This window comes from Heterodontus francisci, chromosome 1 (genome assembly GCF_036365525.1).
Source record: "Heterodontus francisci isolate sHetFra1 chromosome 1, sHetFra1.hap1, whole genome shotgun sequence".
In the NCBI taxonomy this organism is placed as follows: domain Eukaryota; kingdom Metazoa; phylum Chordata; class Chondrichthyes; order Heterodontiformes; family Heterodontidae; genus Heterodontus; species Heterodontus francisci.
The window spans coordinates 258,409,875-258,429,718 of NC_090371.1; the positions used below are offsets into that span (position 1 = coordinate 258,409,875).

Below are 19,844 nucleotides of genomic sequence, written 5' to 3' on the forward strand. Positions count from 1 at the left end.
ACTAATTGAGCAGTTTGTGTACTCAGTGTTGGCATCAGTAGCTGGCTTTGATGATAGTGTTCCAGTTTTAATTTGGACTTGAAAGCAAAGTTAGGAAAAATGACACATGCTGTGTTTTGATGTGTCGTACGCAAAACAGAGATTGTATGCATTTTCACGCAGCTTGTGTTAACAAAAACAATTGACAATTTGAGCTTCCCTTAAATTTGTGTATATATTAAGTGTTTATAATCAGAATGATTGTGTATCCTTTTTAGCAATATTTTCCTGTCTTTAAAATGCCTAGTTTTTGCAGTAAAATAATTGTAATATGCTCCATTAACTGTAATTTTGCAAAATATATACTTTTACTCTTCAAAGAACAAAGAAGATTACAGCACAGGAACAGGCCCTTCGGCCCTCCAAGCCTGCGCCGCTCCAAATCCTCTATCTAAACCTGTCGCCTATTTTCTAAGGGTCTGTATCTCTTTACTTCCTGCCCATTCATGTATCTGTCTAGATACATCTTAAAAGACGCTATCGTGCCCGCGTCTACCACCTCCGCTGGCAATGCGTTCCATGCACCCACCACCCTCTGCGTAAAGAACTTTCCACGCATATCCCCCCTAAACTTTTCCCCTTTCACTTTGAACTCGTGTCCCCTTGTAATTGAATCCCCCACTCTGGGGAAAAAGCTTCTTGCTATCCACCCTGTCTATACCTTTTGGCTTCAGAAAGTGTTGGCTAAATTGGGTGGTTTTGTCTGCATTTGTCCTTCATGTAATTACACTGAAGCCAAAATGTATGAATAATGTAGTTTAATCAGTTCAGCTTTTAACCTGTGGTCTGAGAAGTAATTCCAGAAAATAGCACCATGATGGACCTCCGTAACTTCTCTGTTATGAGTGGCATGCGTTTGCATTTATTTTCTCCCTGTGAATAACATCTACAACAAGAGGGCTCTGGTGATTTTGTAAATCAAAGATTGATCAGTATATAATATCCAGAACTCAAATTAATTCACAACTCTGTTCACTTTTTTCTCACCCCAATGCACATATTTAAAAATAAATTAATGCTGTGACTTGAAGCACAGCCAAGATTATTGGAGACAAGCCTGAATGCACAGAGGGAATGGGTTAGTTGGTGGGAGGGTCGAAAAGGTCAGCATGTCACAAGGCCAAGAGCAGATCGAGCGCGCTTCAGGTGACCTGAATCTGATTAGGCAATGAAGCAGCTGGAAGAAGGAATTGGTTTGGAAAAATGGCTGTGAAGGGCTGGAATAACCCACCAGAGGGCTGCCTTTGGTATTTTACATAGGCATATTGGAAGGGATAGAAGCTTCTGGATTTAAGTCACGCTCCAGGAATGAAGCACATAATCTTGCTGCTGATATTTCAGTAAACTACTGTACAGCCACCATACAGCTGGCAAATAAGGTAATTAAAATGAGCTTTGTGCTTAAAATTGCCTTCAGGATAGGACCTAGGCTGATGGGATGGGAACATGTAGGGAAGGGGCACCTACTGGTGAAAACAAACCATGGGCTGGTCAAAATGGAGCTGACTGCTGCCAATGGGTGGCATGTTAGGTAAACATGCGTTTGGAATTGGGAGGGGGGGAGGCTGACACCTGGAAGCAACAGTGCACACTTTTTCTTTGCCTCCCTTTCCATTACACTATTTATCTATCCTTCTAACTGGGTAAGAAACAGAAGTAGGTCATATGGCCCATCAAGCCTGGTCCTCCATTCAATTAGATCATGGCTGAACTTGCATATCAATTCCATTTTCCTATGCAATCCCTTGATTCCCTTAGTGCCCAAAAATCTATCCATCTCAGCCTTGAATATGCAACGACTGAGCATCCACAGCCCTCTGGGGTACAGAATTCTAAAGATTCACAACCCTTCTCATCATGGTCCAAAACAGCCGACCCCTCATCCTGATACTATGACCCCAATTTTAGACTTTTTAGCCCGTTGAAACAACCTCTCAGCGTTTACCCGATCAAGCTTACTAAGAATTTGACATGTTTCAATGAGATCCCTCTCATTCTTCAAAAATCCGAGAGCGTATAGGCCCATTCTACTTAATCTCTCTTTGTAGCAAAGCCCTCTCATTTCATGCATCAATCTCGTGAACCTTTGTTGCATTTCTTCTGAGGCAAGAATGTCCTTCCTTAGTTCCCCCCCTCCTCCCCGCCCCTCCACTGATTCTTATACTTGCTGCTTCTCGGCCTTGCACTTCTACTTTCAACGTCTGCACAGTACCAGTCTTGCTATCAGTTGGAAAAATTCTAAAGCTTACTTCAGAAATTAGGTTTCACCTCATCACTGAAAGGAGAAAGGTTCTTAACTATATTGAAGCCTTGAGAAAAATAAATTATTTGTTCAGGCTACAGGTATATATAACCAAAGTTGCTGTGTGGTTTTCTCTGAATTAAAACATCTCTTTCTCTTTTGGGCCTCCTTATCTCGAGAGACAATGGATACGCGCCTGGAGGTGGTCAGTGGTTTGTGAAGCAGCGCCTGGAGTGGCTATAAAGGCCAATTCTGGAGTGACAGGCTCTTCCACAGGTGCTGCAGAGAAATTTGTTTGTTGGGGCTGTTGCACAGTTGGCTCTCCCCTTGCGCCTCTGTCTTTTTTCCTGCCAACTACTAAGTCTCTTCGACTCGCCACAATTTAGCCCTGTCTTTATGGCTGCCCGCCAGCTCTGGCGAATGCTGGCAACTGACTCCCACGACTTGTGATCAATGTCACACGATTTCATGTCGCGTTTGCAGACGTCTTTATAACGGAGACATGGACGGCCGGTGGGTCTGATACCAGTGGCGAGCTCGCTGTACAATGTGTCTTTGGGGATCCTGCCATCTTCCATGCGGCTCACATGGCCAAGCCATCTCAAGCGCCGCTGACTCAGTAGTGTGTATAAGCTGGGGGTGTTGGCCGCTTCAAGGACTTCTGTGTTGGAGATATAGTCCTGCCACCTGATGCCAAGTATTCTCCGAAGGCAGCGAAGATGGAATGAATTGAGACGTCGCTCTTGGCTGGCATACGTTGTCCAGGCCTCGCTGCCGTAGAGCAAGGTACTGAGGACACAGGCCTGATACACTCGGACTTTTGTGTTCCGTGTCAGTGCGCCATTTTCCCACACTCTCTTGGCCAGTCTGGACATAGCAGTGGAAGCCTTACCCATGCGCTTGTTGATTTCTGCATCTAGAGACAGGTTACTGGTGATAGTTGAGCCTAGGTAGGTGAACTCTTGAACCACTTCCAGAGCGTGGTCGCCAATATTGATGGATGGAGCATTTCTGACATCCTGCCCCATGATGTTCGTTTTCTTGAGGCTGATGGTTAGGCCAAATTCATTGCAGGCAGACGCAAACCTGTCGATGAGACTCTGCAGGCATTCTTCAGTGTGAGATGTTAAAGCAGCATCGTCAGCAAAGAGGAGTTCTCTGATGAGGACTTTCCGTACTTTGGACTTCGCTCTTAGACGGGCAAGGTTGAACAACCTGCCCCCTGATCTTGTGTGGAGGAAAATTCCTTCTTCAGAGGATTTGAACGCATGTGAAAGCAGCAGGGAGAAGAAAATCCCAAAAAGTGTGGGTGCGAGAACACAGCCCTGTTTCACACCACTCAGGATAGGAAAGGGCTCTGATGAGGAGCCACCATGTTGAATTGTGCCTTTCATATTGTCATGGAATGAGGTGATGATACTTAGTAGCTTTGGTGGACATCCGATCTTTTCTAGTAGTCTGAAGAGACCACGTCTGCTGACGAGGTCAAAGGCTTTGGTGAGATCAATGAAAGCAATGTAGAGGGGCATCTGTTGTTCACGGCATTTCTCCTGTATCTGACGAAGGGAGAACAGCATGTCAATAGTCGATCTCTCTGCACGAAAGCCACACTGTGCCTCAGGGTAGACGCGCTCGGCCAGCTTCTGGAGCCTGTTCAGAGCGACTCGAGCAAAGACTTTCCCCACTATGCTGAGCAGGGAGATTCCACGGTAGTTGTTGCAGTCACCGCGGTCACCTTTGTTTTTATAGAGGGTGATGATGTTGGCATCGCGCATGTCCTGGGGTACTGCTCCCTCGTCCCAGCACAGGCATAGCAGTTCATGTAGTGCTGAGAGTATAGCAGGCTTGGCACTCTTGATTATTTCAGGGGTAATGCTGTCCTTCCCAGGGGCTTTTCCGCTGGCTAGGGAATCAATGGCATCACTGAGTTCCGATTTGGTTGGCTGTATGTCCAGATCATCCATGACTGGTAGAGGCTGGGCTGCATTGAGGGCAGTCTCAGTGACAGCATTCTCCCTGGAGTACAGTTCTAGGTAGTGCTCAACCCAGCGGTCCATCTGTTTGCGTTGGTCAGTGATTATGTCCCCCGATTTAGATTTGAGGGGGGTGATCTTCTTGATGGTTGGCCCAAGAGCTCTCTTCATGCCATCATACATTCCTCTGATGTTTCCGGTGTCTGAGGCCAGCTGAATATGACTGCATAGGTGTTGCCAGTAGTCGTTTGCGCAACGCCTAGCTGTTCTTTGTGCAGTACTTCTGGCTGCTTTAAGTGCTGCGGATGTTAAATCGCTGGGGGCTTTCTTGTAGTTCAAAAGTGCAATGCGCTTAGCGGCTATGACAGGTTCCAGCTCTTCATTATGAGATTGAAACCAGTCTGCATTTCTCTTCGCACTTTTGCCGTAGGTGGTCAAAGCTGACTCATAGATGGCGTCTCTGATGTGGGCCCACTTGGTCTCAGCATCCCCTGTGGGAGTGTTTTGAAGGGCTGTTACAAGTGAATTTAGAAATTTTTGTAACAGCTGTGGGTGAGAAATTCTGCTCGTGTTGATGCGCGGGTGGCCCTTCTGCTTGGAATGATGCAACTTCTTTGGTCTGAGTCTAACCTTGCTGCACACCAGGGAGTGGTCGGTGTCGCAGTCCGCACTGTGGAAGCTGCGTGTGATTTGAACACTGTTTAAGGCGGCTCGCCTTGTGACAATGAGGTCTAGCTGGTGCCAACGACGTGATCTTGGGTGCCTCCATGAAACCTGGTGACAGGGTTTAGTGTGAAAGAACGAGTTGGTGATGCAGAGGTTATGATAGGTACACAACTCAAGCAGTCTCTGCCCGTTCTCATTCATCCTTCCAACGCCATAGCGCCCAAGGCAGGGGGGCCATGAGTCATGGTCGGCCCCAACCCTGGCATTAAAGTCCCCCAGCAGGAATAGGTGTTCGGTGTTGGGGATGCTGCTAATGATGTTATGGAGTTGTTCATAGAACTGGTCTTTAGCTTCAGGTGTGGAACAGAGTGTTGGAGCATAGATGCTGAGTAGGTGTACTGGACCAGAGGTGGTGAGCAGTCGGATGGACAGTATGCGTTCCGAGCCATTTGAGGGAGGCTCTATCATGCTGAGCAAGGAGTTTCTGATGGCGAAGCCCACTCCATGCTGTCTTGGTTCTTCAGGATCCCTGCCCTGCCAGAAGAAGGTGTAGGTAAAACATAAGCAGAATGATTCAGCTAATTTTTAGTTACAGAATAAGGGGTCATATATTTACAACTGAGATGCAAAGGAATTTCTTTCAGAGGGTGGTGAATCTCTGGAATTCTCTGCCTCAGAGAGTTGTGGAAGCTAGGTCACTAAATGTATTTAAGGAGGAGGTAGATAGATTTTTGAAATCTCGGGGAGTCGAGGGTTAGGTGGAGCAGGCCTGAAAGAGGAGTTAAGGCCTGGGACAGATCAGCCATGACTTTACTGGATGGCGGGGCAGGCTTGAGGGACTGAATGGCCTACTCCTGCTCCTATTTCTTATGTTCTTATGTAAACCGTGGCTGTAGAGAAACAAAAAACATATTCTCCAGTATGTTTGAGTCATTTGGAAGAAAGGAAGTCCGTCATAAATCCTGCTGCAGGACAAACAACAGTGAGAAAATCCTACTGATGTATGGGGGTAACACTGTGCGCATCATGGGCTGCATTCTTTAGAGCTCTCGACGTCGGGATCCGTGGCTGGGGGAGGCCCTGAAGATGGCCCTGGATGAGGCCCGCCACGGACCTCGACGTCGGCGGCGAGGTCTTGTGGTGACCTCCCCCCCCCCCCCCCCGGCCCCCAACTCGGCGACGGGACCTCAATTTAAATATTTAAATAAATTAAAATGCCTGCATTAATGACTCTCCCATTGCCTCTTGAAGTCCCACTGTGATCTTTACCCCCCGCGGCCGTCCGGGGAAGCGAGGTGCAACACTGATGGGGAGGGGGAGGAGGTAATTTTTTTCAATGTGGGAGGGAATGGAGTCGAATGAATGTCCTGGGTGTAGGAGATGGTGGGAAGCGTTATAGTTTAAAATTTGTGCAGTTTAGGCAGGGGAAAGTCAGATTGTGGAGCTAAGTGTTTTGGGGTGGGGGGGGGTTGGTGGAGGGCAAATAATTTAATTGATAGCGGGGGGCAGTGGGAGAGGGAAAAAAGAAATGTATTTTAATTGAATTTCACTTTAAATATTTAAATGTCCCGGAAGGGCTGACGGCCCTTTTAAAAACGGTGTAAGTGCCTGCACACAGGCAGCTGATGCCATTGCCGGGGATGGACAGCCCACCCCCTCCAGCTGATCGGTGGGGCGTCCTGTCCCGGCTATTTAAATGAGCTGCTGCACTTGGAATCATGGTGGTTCTTTGGTGTGCGGCCCGCATTTTTTTTTGCCCATCACCGATTTTGGATTCGGGCTTATAGAATTCAGCCCCATATGTTAATACTGTGGGATCTCCTGATCTGTAAAATATGCATAAAGCTAACAGACTGATAGCTTAAAGACAAAATTTAAACATGAAGCCCAGGCTTTTAGGAGAAACAGCTCAAACACACAAAAGTGCTATAAGATAGTTAAGTTTAATCATATTATTGTAAAATCTGTAACTTTTTCATATTTTTATTAAGTGTGAAATTTTACATTCATAATTTTCAGTTACTGTGGGGGGAAGACAGGTGGCAGGATTTTCAGGATTTTTGAAGTACTTTTGAGTGATTTAATTTTCTTTGCTAGTCTTCTCTTCTAACAAACTAAGATATAAATTAATCCAATGAATAAATTTGCATTAGTTACAATAAATAAGTTTTTATGTCTCCTAGACAGCTGGAAGAAATTTGCTTGGGTGTTATGCAAACTTTATTCCACCTCCATCAATTTCAAGCCTGCAGCATAAATTTGATTGCCATGACACAAAAATGTTACAGGAATTATATGACCAGAAGAAGAAGAAGTTATATGCAATTTATTCAATATAAATCTTAGTTTAGAGATACAGCACTGAAACAGGCCCTTCGGCCCACCGAGTCTGTGCCGACCATCAACCACCCATTTATACTAATCCTACACTAATTCCATATTCCTACCACATCCCCACCTGTCCCTATATTTCCCTACCACCTACCTATACGAGGGGCAATTTATAATGGCCAATTTACCTATCAACCTGCAAGTCTTTGGCATGTGGGAGGAAACCAGAGCACCCGGAGGAAACCCACGCAGACACAGGGAGAACTTGCAAACTCCACACAGGCAGTACCCAGAATTGAACCCGGGTCGCTGGAGCTGTGAGGCTGCGGTGCTAACCACTGCGCCACTGTGCCGCCCTATTTAATATGTTTAGAGTGTAAGCTGTGGCTCAGTGGTAGCACTCTTGCCTCTAAGTCAGAGGGTTGTGGGTTCAAGTCCCATTCCAGAGATTGGAAACAAACCTCTTATTTTTCAGGTGCCGTCTTTCAGATGAGACATTAAATCAAGGCCCTGTCTGCCCTCTCAGGTGGACATAAAAATCCCATCGCACTATTTCGACGAAGAGCAGGGAAGAGTTGTCTCCAGTGTGATTGCCAATATTTGTCCCTCAATTAAATCAATAAAAACAGATTATCTGGTATTTATCGCATTGCTCTATGTTGGAGCTCGCAGTGTACAAATTGGTGCTGTGTTTCCTACATTACAAGAGTGACTACAATTCAAAATATTAGTAAATGGTCAGGAGGAAAGCCTTAGATTACAGGTCAATATAGATGGGCTGGTGAGATGGACGTAGCAGTGGCAAATGGAATTTAATCCTGAGAAGTGCGAGGTGATGCATTTTGGGAGGACTAACAAGGTAAAAGAATATACAATGGATGGTAGGATCCTAGGAAGTACAGAGAGTCAGAGGGACCTTGGTGTACTTGTCCATAGATCACTGAAGGCTTCAGCACAGGTCGATAAGGTGGTTAGGAATGCATACGGGATACTTGCCTTTATTAGCCGAGGCATAGAATATAAGAGCAGGGAGGTTATGATGAAGCTGTATAAAATGCTAGTTAGGCCACAGCTAGAGTACTGTGTACAGTTCTGGTCGCCATACTATAGGAAGGATGTGATTGCACTGGAGAGCGTGCAGAGGAGATTCACCAGGATGTTGCCTGGGCTGGTGCATTTCAATTATGAAGAGAGACTGGATAGGCTAGGGTTGTTTTCCTTAGAGCAGCGAAGGCTGAGGGAGGACCTGATTGAGATATACAAAATTATGAGGGGCATAGATAGGGTAGATATGAAGAAACTTCTTCCATTAGCGGAAGTGTCAATAGCCAGGGGGCATAGATTTAAGTTAAGGGACAGGAGGTTTAGAGGGAATTTGAGGAAAAAAGTTTTTACCCAGAGGGTGGTTGGCATCTGGAACACACTGCTTGAAGGGGTGGTCGAGGCAGGAATGCTCACAACATTAAAGAAGTATTTAGATGAGCACTTGAAATGCCATAGCATACAAGGTGACGGGCCAACACAGACACGGTGGGCCGAAGGGCCTGTTTCTGTGCTGTATAACTCTATAACTCAAAAGTACTTTATTGTCTGTAATGTGTTTTGGGACAATCTGAGGTCATGAAAAGTACCATATAAATGCAAGTCTTTCCTTTCATACAGGGAATCTCCTGTGGAAAAGTAGAATATGTTAGGATAGATTCTGATCCTCCTGCCTGGCAGAAACAGGGCATGTGCACCTCAAAAATTGAAGAATAGCAACACCGCATTTCCACTGTTGCTGCTGCTGCATACTGGTAGGCACCCCGACCGTCTGCCTTTGTCAGGCGGTAGGCCTATATAAAATACAATTCAAGATCTTATGAAATACATTGGACCTCATTTGCTGATTAAAACTGCCTGAAGTGTTCACTTAGAAGTCAGCAGACAATCACATATTAGAATCAGGTAGGTAGAGGTAACTTTTTTTTTAAAAACAGATGAATTAGAATAAGTTTAGGAATGATTATAAATTTGACTCAAATTACGAATAACTCTTAAATTTACAAGAAATTCATGCAGGGCAAGACTTTTCATATATTACTCATGAATCTTCCGTGGCACTGCTCTTGGTTAATTGGGTGTGTTGCCTTTAACACCAGAAGGAGTAGTTGCAGTGGATTCTTGAAATGAATGGTCGGTTTAGTTATCGGTCAGGCTGCAGTTCAGAACCTGGCTTTGTTAAACCAATCAGAGGAAAAAATAGGTAACATTGTGGAGCTGGTACATTCTTGGAGAGGTAGCTGAGACAGCATTTTAAAAGTGATTTGCATCTATACGAGAGCTGAGTGCAGGAGATTGAAAGGGTACAATAAATTGTAAGAATCATTGTTCTTAAAAAGTTCAACGTTCTTGTATCTACATATGGCTTGGAGCAGTTGTCTACTTCTCTCTTGTTTCCTGCAGTACAGATTAAAAAGCATTACAGGAAATCCAACGGCACATGCTATATGCAAGACTTTTAATAAAAAGATTTATATAGTACCTTTCACAATCTCAAGATGCTGACATGCTCACGCGAGGAACAATTATGAACTAAAGTGAACTGGAGCAATTGTGAACTGAAACTCCAAAAAAGGGGACACTTCTGCAAACAAGATGGAGTAAGAAGTCAGTTGACCTCTCCTGTACTGCAAATATACATAGGTCTCCAACAGGCACTATCATCACATCTGGACTAGTCCTGGGGAAGGCACGTTAAAATGCTAAAAGACCCATTCAATGCTAAATGGCACCTATCTTCAAGAATTGGATTGACAAAGGCCTTTGCAGACAGAGAGACTCCAGATTCAAAGCCAAGATGATAGGTGGGACATAACGCCACTTTATCAAGATAAACCACATTCAAACCCCATTGTGTAGCAATGGCCACACGTTCAAAGACTTTGTACGAACACACCAGGGGAGAACATCTATGGTCACCTGACTAAACCCAGCCTGTTGGGGGAAAAAAAAGCTCTCTAAAAGAGAATCAGAAAGCCAGCCAGCCAGGAAGTTGAGAGATCCACTCCAGCCAAGAAGAGCCTGCCTGTAACATCTTTAAAGGCAGAGATTGCAAGGTGACCTTGAAAACTCCCCACCAGAGAAATCGTAACCAGATTCTTGCCACCGACTTTGACTGAATCTTAACCAGAGGAGTCTGCAATTCTTCAGTGAGCCAAGAAAAGGAACAGCAGTCCTGCACCACCATGAAAAAAAAATTCCTCCTGGAAAACCAAGAAGGTTTCAAAGTGAACTTTTTTACAACAATCAGACTTAACTGCATGCTATCTCGTAATCTCTGTCTCGTGCGTGTGAGTGGGTGAGGTTGTGAATGTTTTTGGGTATCGTTTAATAAATAATTTATCGTTCTTTTAATCCTATGAGAAAACTTGCCATTTGCATGTTTATTTGACCACTAAAATTTTCATACTAAAACAATACTCTTTTTAAAAAAAAAACACAGTCTAACGTCAGTTGAGAGGTGAAAAGTGGAAGTCATCCACCCATCTCCCCCTGCCCCCTGTCTGTAACAATGTCCCAAAGTACTTCACAGCCAATTCAATATCGGTTTAAATATTGGAAACATGGCAGCCAGTTTACACACAGTGAGATCCTTCAAACAGCAATGAGAAAATAACTAGATAATCTGTTTTGGTGATGTTGGTTGAGGTATAAAAGTTGGCCAGGACACAGGAGTACTTTCCAGCTGTTCTTCGAAGTAGTGCCTTGGGATCTTTTAGGCCGTCGGAGAGGGCAGAAGGGGCCTCAATTTAATGGCTCTTCTGAAAGGTGGCATCTCTGACAGTACAGCACTCCCTTAGCACTGCTCTGGAGTGTTGGCCTAGATATTTATGCTGGAGTGAACCCACAACCTTTTGACTCAGATGACTGCTGTTACCAACTGAGTCACGACTGATGCTGATGCATAAACTGTTCATGAAATTATTTCTCAATCGTTTATAACAAGCAGAGTGCCAATCTTTGAGCTCCCAGTGACTGATGAATTTTATCAAACCATTGTATGCAAAAATCAGTGTACTATTACACTTTTATTTTGTAAACGTGCAGTCTGTCGCTGTGACTTTTTGTTTTAAATTATGATAAAACAATTCTAGCTGTGACAAAGAAGTTAGGATTTTGCTGACTGGTAGGATTTTCTACAATGTATATTTTAACACCAGTATAAGCAAAATGAATAATTTTCAAATTAATAATGTTTTTATTTGACTTATTAGGTGATCGCAATACACACAACCAACAATGTCTAAAAATCCGTCAAAACTACTTGGATCACTTTTTTTCTGTGAAGTATCTATCTATTTAAGTGCTCAGTGTCCTTCAGACTCTGTCTTCATATTAAGTAGCACGAAGATATTTCCTGTATGTATGATATTGAAAAACATTTTAAACTTTCTTGGCCTGAACCTTTAAGTGTTGACACTTAACACATCACTTTGAATTGTCAAAAAGAAAGGCATAGCTTTGATGCCAGATCAGTTTATTTTAAAACTAAGATTGACAGATTTTTGTTAACCAATAGTATTGAGCGATATGGAGCAAAGGTGGGTATGTGGGCATCGGTTGCAGATCAGTCATGATCTTATTGCCTGGCGGAACAGGCATGAGGGGCTAAATGGCATAATCCTATCCTTATGGTCATTTTGTGCTGGGGTCAAGTAGGGTTAATTGCAATTGGAAAGGGTGCAGATTGACCAGGAACTGGACACTAACAAGCACCATACATAGTTGGCATTCAGCAAAAGCCCCTCAATAACGGTGACTTCAGGATTCACAGAAAGTGGACTTGGTAGACTTAAATGGACACAAATTTAAAAGCAGCTCCATTTCAGCAGGAAAACACAGTGCGTTACAGGGTAGTGTAGATTTAACCACCTGTCCTTCACCTGCCGGTGCTATAGAGATTAAATAGTTTTCTGGCCTGTGAAGATATGTGATTGACATGTTTGTGTTGGGAGATGGTTAAGCTGCGAATTTAAAGTTAGAACACGAACCCACAACTCCTACACAATGCTTGTATGCATTTAAATAACCGCCTAATACGTATTTAGATCCGTTTTTATATAAATGGATTGATAGAGAATAAAAGATCGTCTTCAGGCAAAAACCGTAATTAAGGGTTTTTTTTAAAGTCTGGAAAGCCTATTTCTGAATAACCTGCAGCCTTTCCAATTCATTTAAATGACCCGCACTAGATTTCTAAATCATGGTGCTCTGTACAGTTTAACTGTGGGTTTGGGAGTTCCTGCCTTAAGCAGGAACTGCTTGCAGGGCTCTATCTAGTTGGAGACTGTTTAAAATGAACATTAATTGGCTGTACAACACAACCGTACGTGTTAACGCGGTTTTATAATGTGGGGGAATGAGAATTTCTAGGGAATCTGCATCTGGTGAGGAAATGTTACGGTAAAGTGCATCCCTGTGGACCTGCACTCGGGTAAAAGCACCGAGGAATCAAGAGTAAGAAGCGGGCTGCTGTTGAAACAATAGCAGGATCCGTGTCTGTGCCTCTCAATCTGGATCTCTTTCTCAGCTTGAAATGTGGGAGAAACTCTTCCTTTCTGTGTGGATTTTTTTTTTTACAGTCAGCGTGCTTGGGTGAGAAATTGTATTGCATGCAGCTGATTAATGGCGGGGGGGAGAAAAGCACGGAGAGGCGCAATTTGCATTGAGTTTTTTTTCCCCCCCGCACGGTGTATTTTCGACTTGCTCTGCTCTGCCTGTGCTCTGCTCAGATTTGTTGAAGTTGCGGTTGGTGTGTGTGGCTCTGCGGACGGATACGGCTGTGTGTGTGTGTGTAAAGATTTCCTGTCGCTGCGCAGTGATACCATCAGCTCTCTCTCTCTCTCTCTGGGAAGCTGCTGCTCTTTGCAGAGAAGATGGCGACTTCACTTCACGAGGGTCGGAAAAATCAGCTGGATTTACTCATCCAAGCCGGTAAAACTCATCCCTCAGAACTTTGCAGCCCGTTGCATTGCTGGCGGGAGCCGTGCGGCCGGTGTTTGGGGGGGACATCCGACTGTCTGCACTCCGCTTCAGTCCCGTTAGTGTAAGGAGGAGAGAGGAGGAGGGGGGGAGATCAGGAAGTGATCACCTTGTTAGCAACCTGCACGGCGACATGGGCTCTTCCTGATCAGCTTGCAGAGCGGGGCGGCTGATGAAATTTGCTGATCTTTTTTAAAAAAAAAATTCCTTATAAACCCGCAACTTGCAGACTTCAGTGGCCCGAGGAGATTTTATTTGCAGGGACGCATCTGTTCGCAGCGAGCTGTCCCGAGTGCGTGCGCCTTTGCCGTTAGTTTACATTAATAGCCGCTGAACCAGGAAGTGTGGTGGTGGATTGTTGTCTTTCCGACGTCTTGCCACGCTGTCTTGTTCTGTGAATACTCGAGGCTTTAAATCAGTAGTTGACTAATGTAGATGTGTCGCTTCAATAATAGAGGGGGTTATTTCTGTACGTGTGTAAGGGAGTGGTGTATTTTATTTTTGTGGGGCGGGAATTAATGTGTCTTTACTATGTTAAGCGGTTCATTTTATAACTGCGCGGCTGCAACCCATTTTGATGGCGGAAGCGCCGCCGAACGGTTTCGGGCTGATTGACGGGCGGGCAATGTAACGTTTGGCTCGGGCTCACGAGCCCCGTTGGAACGTGGCCCGGGAGGCAGACGTTCGGAAATGGAATGCGAGCGCCCAGGGCCGCGTTCGAATGGAACCTGATGCTGGCCAGGTTAGGCTGCGCGCCGGGGCCACGGCAGGGCAGGCTCTGTAAACACGGAAGTGAGTCGCTACCGCGGCCCCTCCGTCCGCTTCATTCACTCGCCCAGGGAAGCGCGCGATTTAGTAACGGAATGCTGCGCATTGACTGGAGGTAACGAACGTTCACGTTTGGAGCCTTTCCGTGAATTGCTCCAAAGCCTCAGAGATACAATTGCTGCAGTGAATAGACTGAAGTTTCTTTCGAGATCCGTCTCTTGACCCAAGACCTTCCAGATTGGAGAGATCTCCCAGAGGAGAAAAAAAACTTAGCAATTCGATGACATTTCAGAGGTTTTATTTTCTAAGTTCGTTTATATACGTATTTATTTGGCACGATTGTGTCACAATTAAGAATGGCACTTTTAAAGTAGTGACAACATTTTTGAATGCTGAAGAGTGTTAATGCAGCACAAAATACAACATAACCACGTGGACAGTGTTTATTTACTCTGGAAATGTGTTCCACGGAGTAAGGGCAGTTCCAGGAGTGCAATGTGCAGGCTTTAAAATCTTACAGGCTCCGCGGCCTCCTCGCATATCTGAAAAACGAATTAATCTGGCGAGAAACTTGTACCTTTGAATAGTATTAATGCCTCGTAGAGTGGCCGAGACCCTGTGAACAGCCTGTGAATTTTTGAGGGTAAGTGATGTCGAAAAACTTATTCTCTCAACTGTAAATCAAAAATAATAAACTATGAGTATAGTAAAAAAAAACTTAAAACAAACCCTTACCTATTTGTGAAAAGGAGAAAGATCTTACAAAACAAGTCTGAAACTCGATCTGTAAGGAAAATGAAACCTTTTTTTATTAATGAAATGTGGTGTTGCGCTGCATTTAGTACTTCCGCACTCAGGCTTGTGTTGACTGCAAGCCTTGGACACTTGCCAATGTTGGCCTAATTTTGAGGGAACTGCACAGATAATTGGCTGGTTGGGTGAGGAGGTTTGTGGTGTGCTGAAATGTGGAAGTTAGAGATGTTGCATCAACCTGACGGCCGCAACATGTGTCGATTTACGTGCATTTAACTTGACGGTGCACTCCTTCCCGCTGGGAGGAACATGGAAATCGGTCTGCTTGACAGCTACAACTCTTTGCCAATAAATTTTGTAAACTTTTAAGTGCACCTTAATTAGGCATTCAATGATTGTGGCGCAAAATAAAAGTTAGTAAAAATACTACGCCTAGTTCACGTCAGTTTGAATGAGAGTTTGCAAGTGAAATCATGTGGTTAAACACGTCCTCTGCCAGGGAGGGAGAGTCATCCAGCCTCTTTCCTTCCCAGATTGAAAGTTTACTGATCTCCTGCTGCTCCACATTGGCAAGAGACAGCGCTGTGCTCTGTACAAACTGCCAATATACTCCTTTGCACCACTGATTCCCTACCAAGGTATGGCATCTAACACATTCCCATAAATGGAAGCAACCCACAAGCCAGGGTACCTTAGTGGAAGTTGTGTTGATCTGTAACAGGTGGCATTGCTATATGAGCTTGTGTGTGTATATGTGAGAGAGAGCAGCAGACTACTTCTGACTTGATGATGTTTGACTACTGTATGAAATCTAAAACTGCAGGCCCCACATCCGAGCCCAAATTAATATCAAACTACACAACTGTGTATTTATAGCTGCCCTTTAGACAGAGTTTGACCTATTGTCAGTTAAGCGTATCAGCATTACATCTTTTCTGAATAAGATTTAATGCAGTTCATTAGATGGATTCTGTAAAATGGTGGCTGCTTTTGATTACCAGAATTCTGAAATTTTAGATCCATAGTTTGGTGTATTTACTTTGATTAAAATGTCAGCTATTGTTCATTGGCCAAATCTAAGTTCCTGATGAAATGTTGGGAGATATGAATTATTCTCGCCAACTACATTACTCAAGTTGCCATACTTAATGTGTGAGGTGACACAATGAGTATCTTCAGATTATTCTGTCTAAAGGGGCTATTATAGTTGAGCTTGAACCTGACCTTTATCTGAGATTTGCATGTGAACTTTCTAATGGAAAGGTGAACTGTCACTGGATACTGAACTGGTTGACCTCCTTCCATCCCGCTTCTCTCAGCTGATGACAGCTTCAGCACGCAGGCGGAGATCAGCTAACAAGCTTTAAATTTACCCTGGCATTTCCTGACCCACATGTCTGTTGGGAGAATGACTGATTTGTTAAAAACAGACTTGAAAATAAATTGAGGGCTGCAAACCATTACAGTGTTATTGATTTCACTATTTCTTTAGCATCGTAACTTGTTTGCAACTTTGGGAGCTCGATTTCCCCAAATAAACACTATGATGTCATGCATGCACATTGGAGTACATAGAATAGCATTATGACTGATCTTGCTGCAGTGGACCCAGCTGCATCAATGGTGACTTATGGTGCAGGTGTGCTGCACTCTTCTGGTTTTGCACTGGTGTTATCGTCTTTAGGACAGTGCTTACCTGATATAGTGGGGTAAGTGGACCACTGATTTCCAGCTGCTGGTGAAATTTCTCTGCGCCTGGATTTTGTGGTCAGCAAACAAAAGGTGCTAGTCATTCATTGCACCTACACTTGGCTATTTGCACTGGAACTTGTGATTATTAATAAGCAAAAACAGTGTGGCACCCTTGACGGGGACCTGGGACCTGTGTGAACAGAGGAAGCAATGGTGTGTCTCCTTGACTGATCGGATTGGAGAATTCTTACTGAGACATATCGGGTAATTTTAAGCCCCAGAAATGGGTGGGATAGAGTCATGAGTTGTAAAAGTTTTAAAATCTCAAACTACACTCCAGCCACCTAATTGTGCATTTAATAGAAGTGGGACAGGTTGCAGGCAGCCACCCTGCTCTCAGAAGGCGAGCTGGCCATTTAAGTATAATGAGGCTGGGAGCTTCACATTTAACCTGTCTTGCAGGTTTAACACTGGCCGGTCAAGGAAGGTGAGGACTGCTTCGTGGAGTCTAATGACCACGAAACCATTGTCGACTGTTGTAAAAACCCATCTGGTTCACTAATGTCCTTTAGGGAAAGAAATCTGGCGTCCCTACCTGGTCTGGCCTACATGTGACTGCAGACTCACAGCAATGTGGTTGACTCTTAAAATGCCCTCTGAACTGGCCTAGCAAGCCACTCAATTCAAGGGCAATTAGGGCAGTAAATGCTGGCCTAGTCAGTGACGCCCACATCCCACAAACAAACAAAAAAAAAAGGAACGTAAGTACCCTTGCAACACTGCTTGTGGGTCAGGAGGAGCAGGAGTGCTACCCCAGGCCTCCAAGCTTATCTGCTTCCCTGGCAATGCACCCCCTTCCTGGCTGAACACTACCAGTAACACAGCAAGCATATTCCTCCTTTAGGAGTGTTTCTCGCCCACTGGATGCCAACTGTGTCCATCAGGCTGGCTTCCAGGCAGGGATCCTCTTTAAAACAAAAAGGCATATGCCGTGGAGTTAAAACTCCACTGCAAGGGAGAATGCTGTAACCCGAACCTCCAGATTTCCTGATCAAAACTCCGCCCCTTGTTTAGTAAACCTGCCTGTGTCAATTCTAGGCTGCAGAGTGTAAGTTAGAATAGTTAATTCAATGACAAATCATGTACAGTAAGCAAAATAAAGAGAAGGAAAGAAAGAGGAGACAGGAAGAAAAGCATTCTTAATTTTTAAACAATGAGATGACAAAATTAAAAAAGTTAACTTTCAGTGCCAGAGAGGTTGTTTGGCAGTAATTAAGATTTGGCACGTGTTTAAACATTCACTTACACTTAAATGGACATGCTCTAACTTTTTCTGGGGTGTTTTAATGGTACTTATTGAGTAAGTGCCACAATTTCAGGACTGTCAAGTGTTTCATTGCTGAGTCTCTCGGCGAGATACCAGTGTAGTGGAGTTTTCAGAGTAGCAGGGTAATTTGGGCAGCAATGTCCTGATTTCCATATTTAACTGTGCATGTGTGGATGCCAGAAAGACTGTCCAATTTACGGTTCAGTAATGGCGAGTGCTGAAAGCCTTGCCGTTATTTCTACTGCAAAATCCGGGTCAGTGTTACAGAGGAACCTGATGCAGGCCAGGTTAGGCTATGCACCGCGGCCAGGGAGCACGGGGGGGGGGGAGGGTGGGAGGGTCTGTAAACTCAGAAATGAGTTGCTGCTGCTGCTGCCCCTCCACTCATGATGTCCAGGAAGCACATGATTTCATAATGGAATCTTGCAAAAGATGGGAGACAACTGTGACAAGGAAACCTGCTGTTCACGGTTGGAGCCTTTCCATGAATTGCTCCAAAGTCTCAGATGCACTTGCTGTAATGAATACACTGAAGTTCCTATCGAGATCCATCTGTTGACCTAAGACCTTGCTCACTTGAGAAATCTCCCAGAAAAAAAACGTAGCAATTTGATTCATTAATGAACAGACAATTGGAGTAATTTAGTGAGAGGTTTTATTTTCCATGTTCATTTATATATGTACTTATTTGGCACCATTGTGTAACAATTAAAAATGCCACTTTTAAAATAGTTACAACATTTTTGAGTGCTGAAGGGTGTTAATGCAGCACAAAATACAACATAACCACATGAACAGTGTTTATTTACTCTGAAAATGTGTTTCACAGAGTAAGGGCAGTTCCAGAAACCTGCAATGTGCAGGTTTTAAAATATTTAAGGCGCTGCTCCGCCTCAATCGAATCTTAAATTTGGGGTCAGTTTTATATTTCAAAGTGTTTGTTTCAGCATGGTTATGTTGGAACTGCAGCTGGTGCAAAAGCTGAGGGGACCCCCATCAACCCCATGAACTCTGGTGTGTAGCCTTCGCATTCCATTTGATCCTGAACTGATCTTTCAATCTCACACCAGGTCCAGCACTGAGATTGTGCACTTTCACCTTTTGAACTTTGCCTACTTGCCTGCCCATCTTAATTTCAGCAGTTACATTCCTCATCCACGCTTTCACCTTGAGAATCAATTATCTTATACCATCCTTGCTGCCCACCCGTCCCTTCACCAATCAAACCAGTTTTGTCTTGTGAAGATATAGTTTCTAGAAAATGTGTGAATAGGATGGACAATTGCATTTGTATCACTAGGGAATAATCTCATGCTGCAGAATATGCTTGGAAGTAAAATGCTGCAAGTCTTAGTTTACAGTATTTCTAAGAAGTCTGCCTTTTAATACAGTTTCATCTTGAGCTTTAAATGATGCTAAAACCTCATGCCATTTTTTTGCTAATTTAATAAATGTGTGTACCCAGTTTAATTTTAAAGTTACGGTGCTCCATAATTTCACTTCCCTTCCTTAATTCTGATCAGATGCTACTAAAGCCTAGATATTTAAAGGTTTTCTGTCTCTTTTTTTCCAGTTTTTTTTTAAAGTCACCTTTTGTAGTGGAGGTTGAATGCAATATCATTTTATATTGTGATGAGGGAACTTTTTTTTTCTGCTTATAGTTTGTTAAAATTAGGCACAGGTCAGAAAGTGGAAGTGACTATATTGCTGATAATCCTTAACACAAAACATTGTTTAAATAGATGCCATGTCGAACAAAATGCTTTCTGCAGTTGGGCATCTTCAGCTTTTAGCAGCTGGTGCCATGTGAAAACTGATATTGGGTACTGCATTTTCAAAGTTACAATCTAACCTTGATGCTGGCCTTTTAAAGCAGATGTTACACAAATAAGTAGGAAGTTAATTAGAGAGTATCATTATTTCTCCTTTTGTAAATCTAAATCTCTGGTATCTAGGTTCTTAAGAATAATTAAGTAGAGACTACATTCCCTCTCACTTATTGCATCACTATTTTGTGTTATCTGGGGAA

General features: G+C 43.8%; 1 protein-coding gene across 7 annotated transcripts in view; it reads left to right on the forward strand.

Annotated features, from left to right (window-relative positions):
- The window catches only part of LOC137375957 (ETS-related transcription factor Elf-2-like), a 165,097-nt gene that overhangs the window by 104,503 nt on the left and 40,750 nt on the right, over positions 1-19,844 (forward strand). For 2 of the 7 annotated variants that reach the window (XM_068043783.1, XM_068043791.1), the window contains exon 1: positions 13,147-13,227. The exons of 4 other annotated variants lie outside the window; for them this stretch is intronic. In XM_068043783.1, coding sequence (XP_067899884.1) covers positions 13,170-13,227 — 58 coding nt within the window. In that variant the 5' untranslated portion in view covers positions 13,147-13,169. Of the gene's footprint in view, positions 1-13,146; positions 13,228-13,633; positions 14,687-19,844 lie in introns of those variants that run through there. One more of the 7 variants, XM_068043801.1, reaches the window with a different exon arrangement.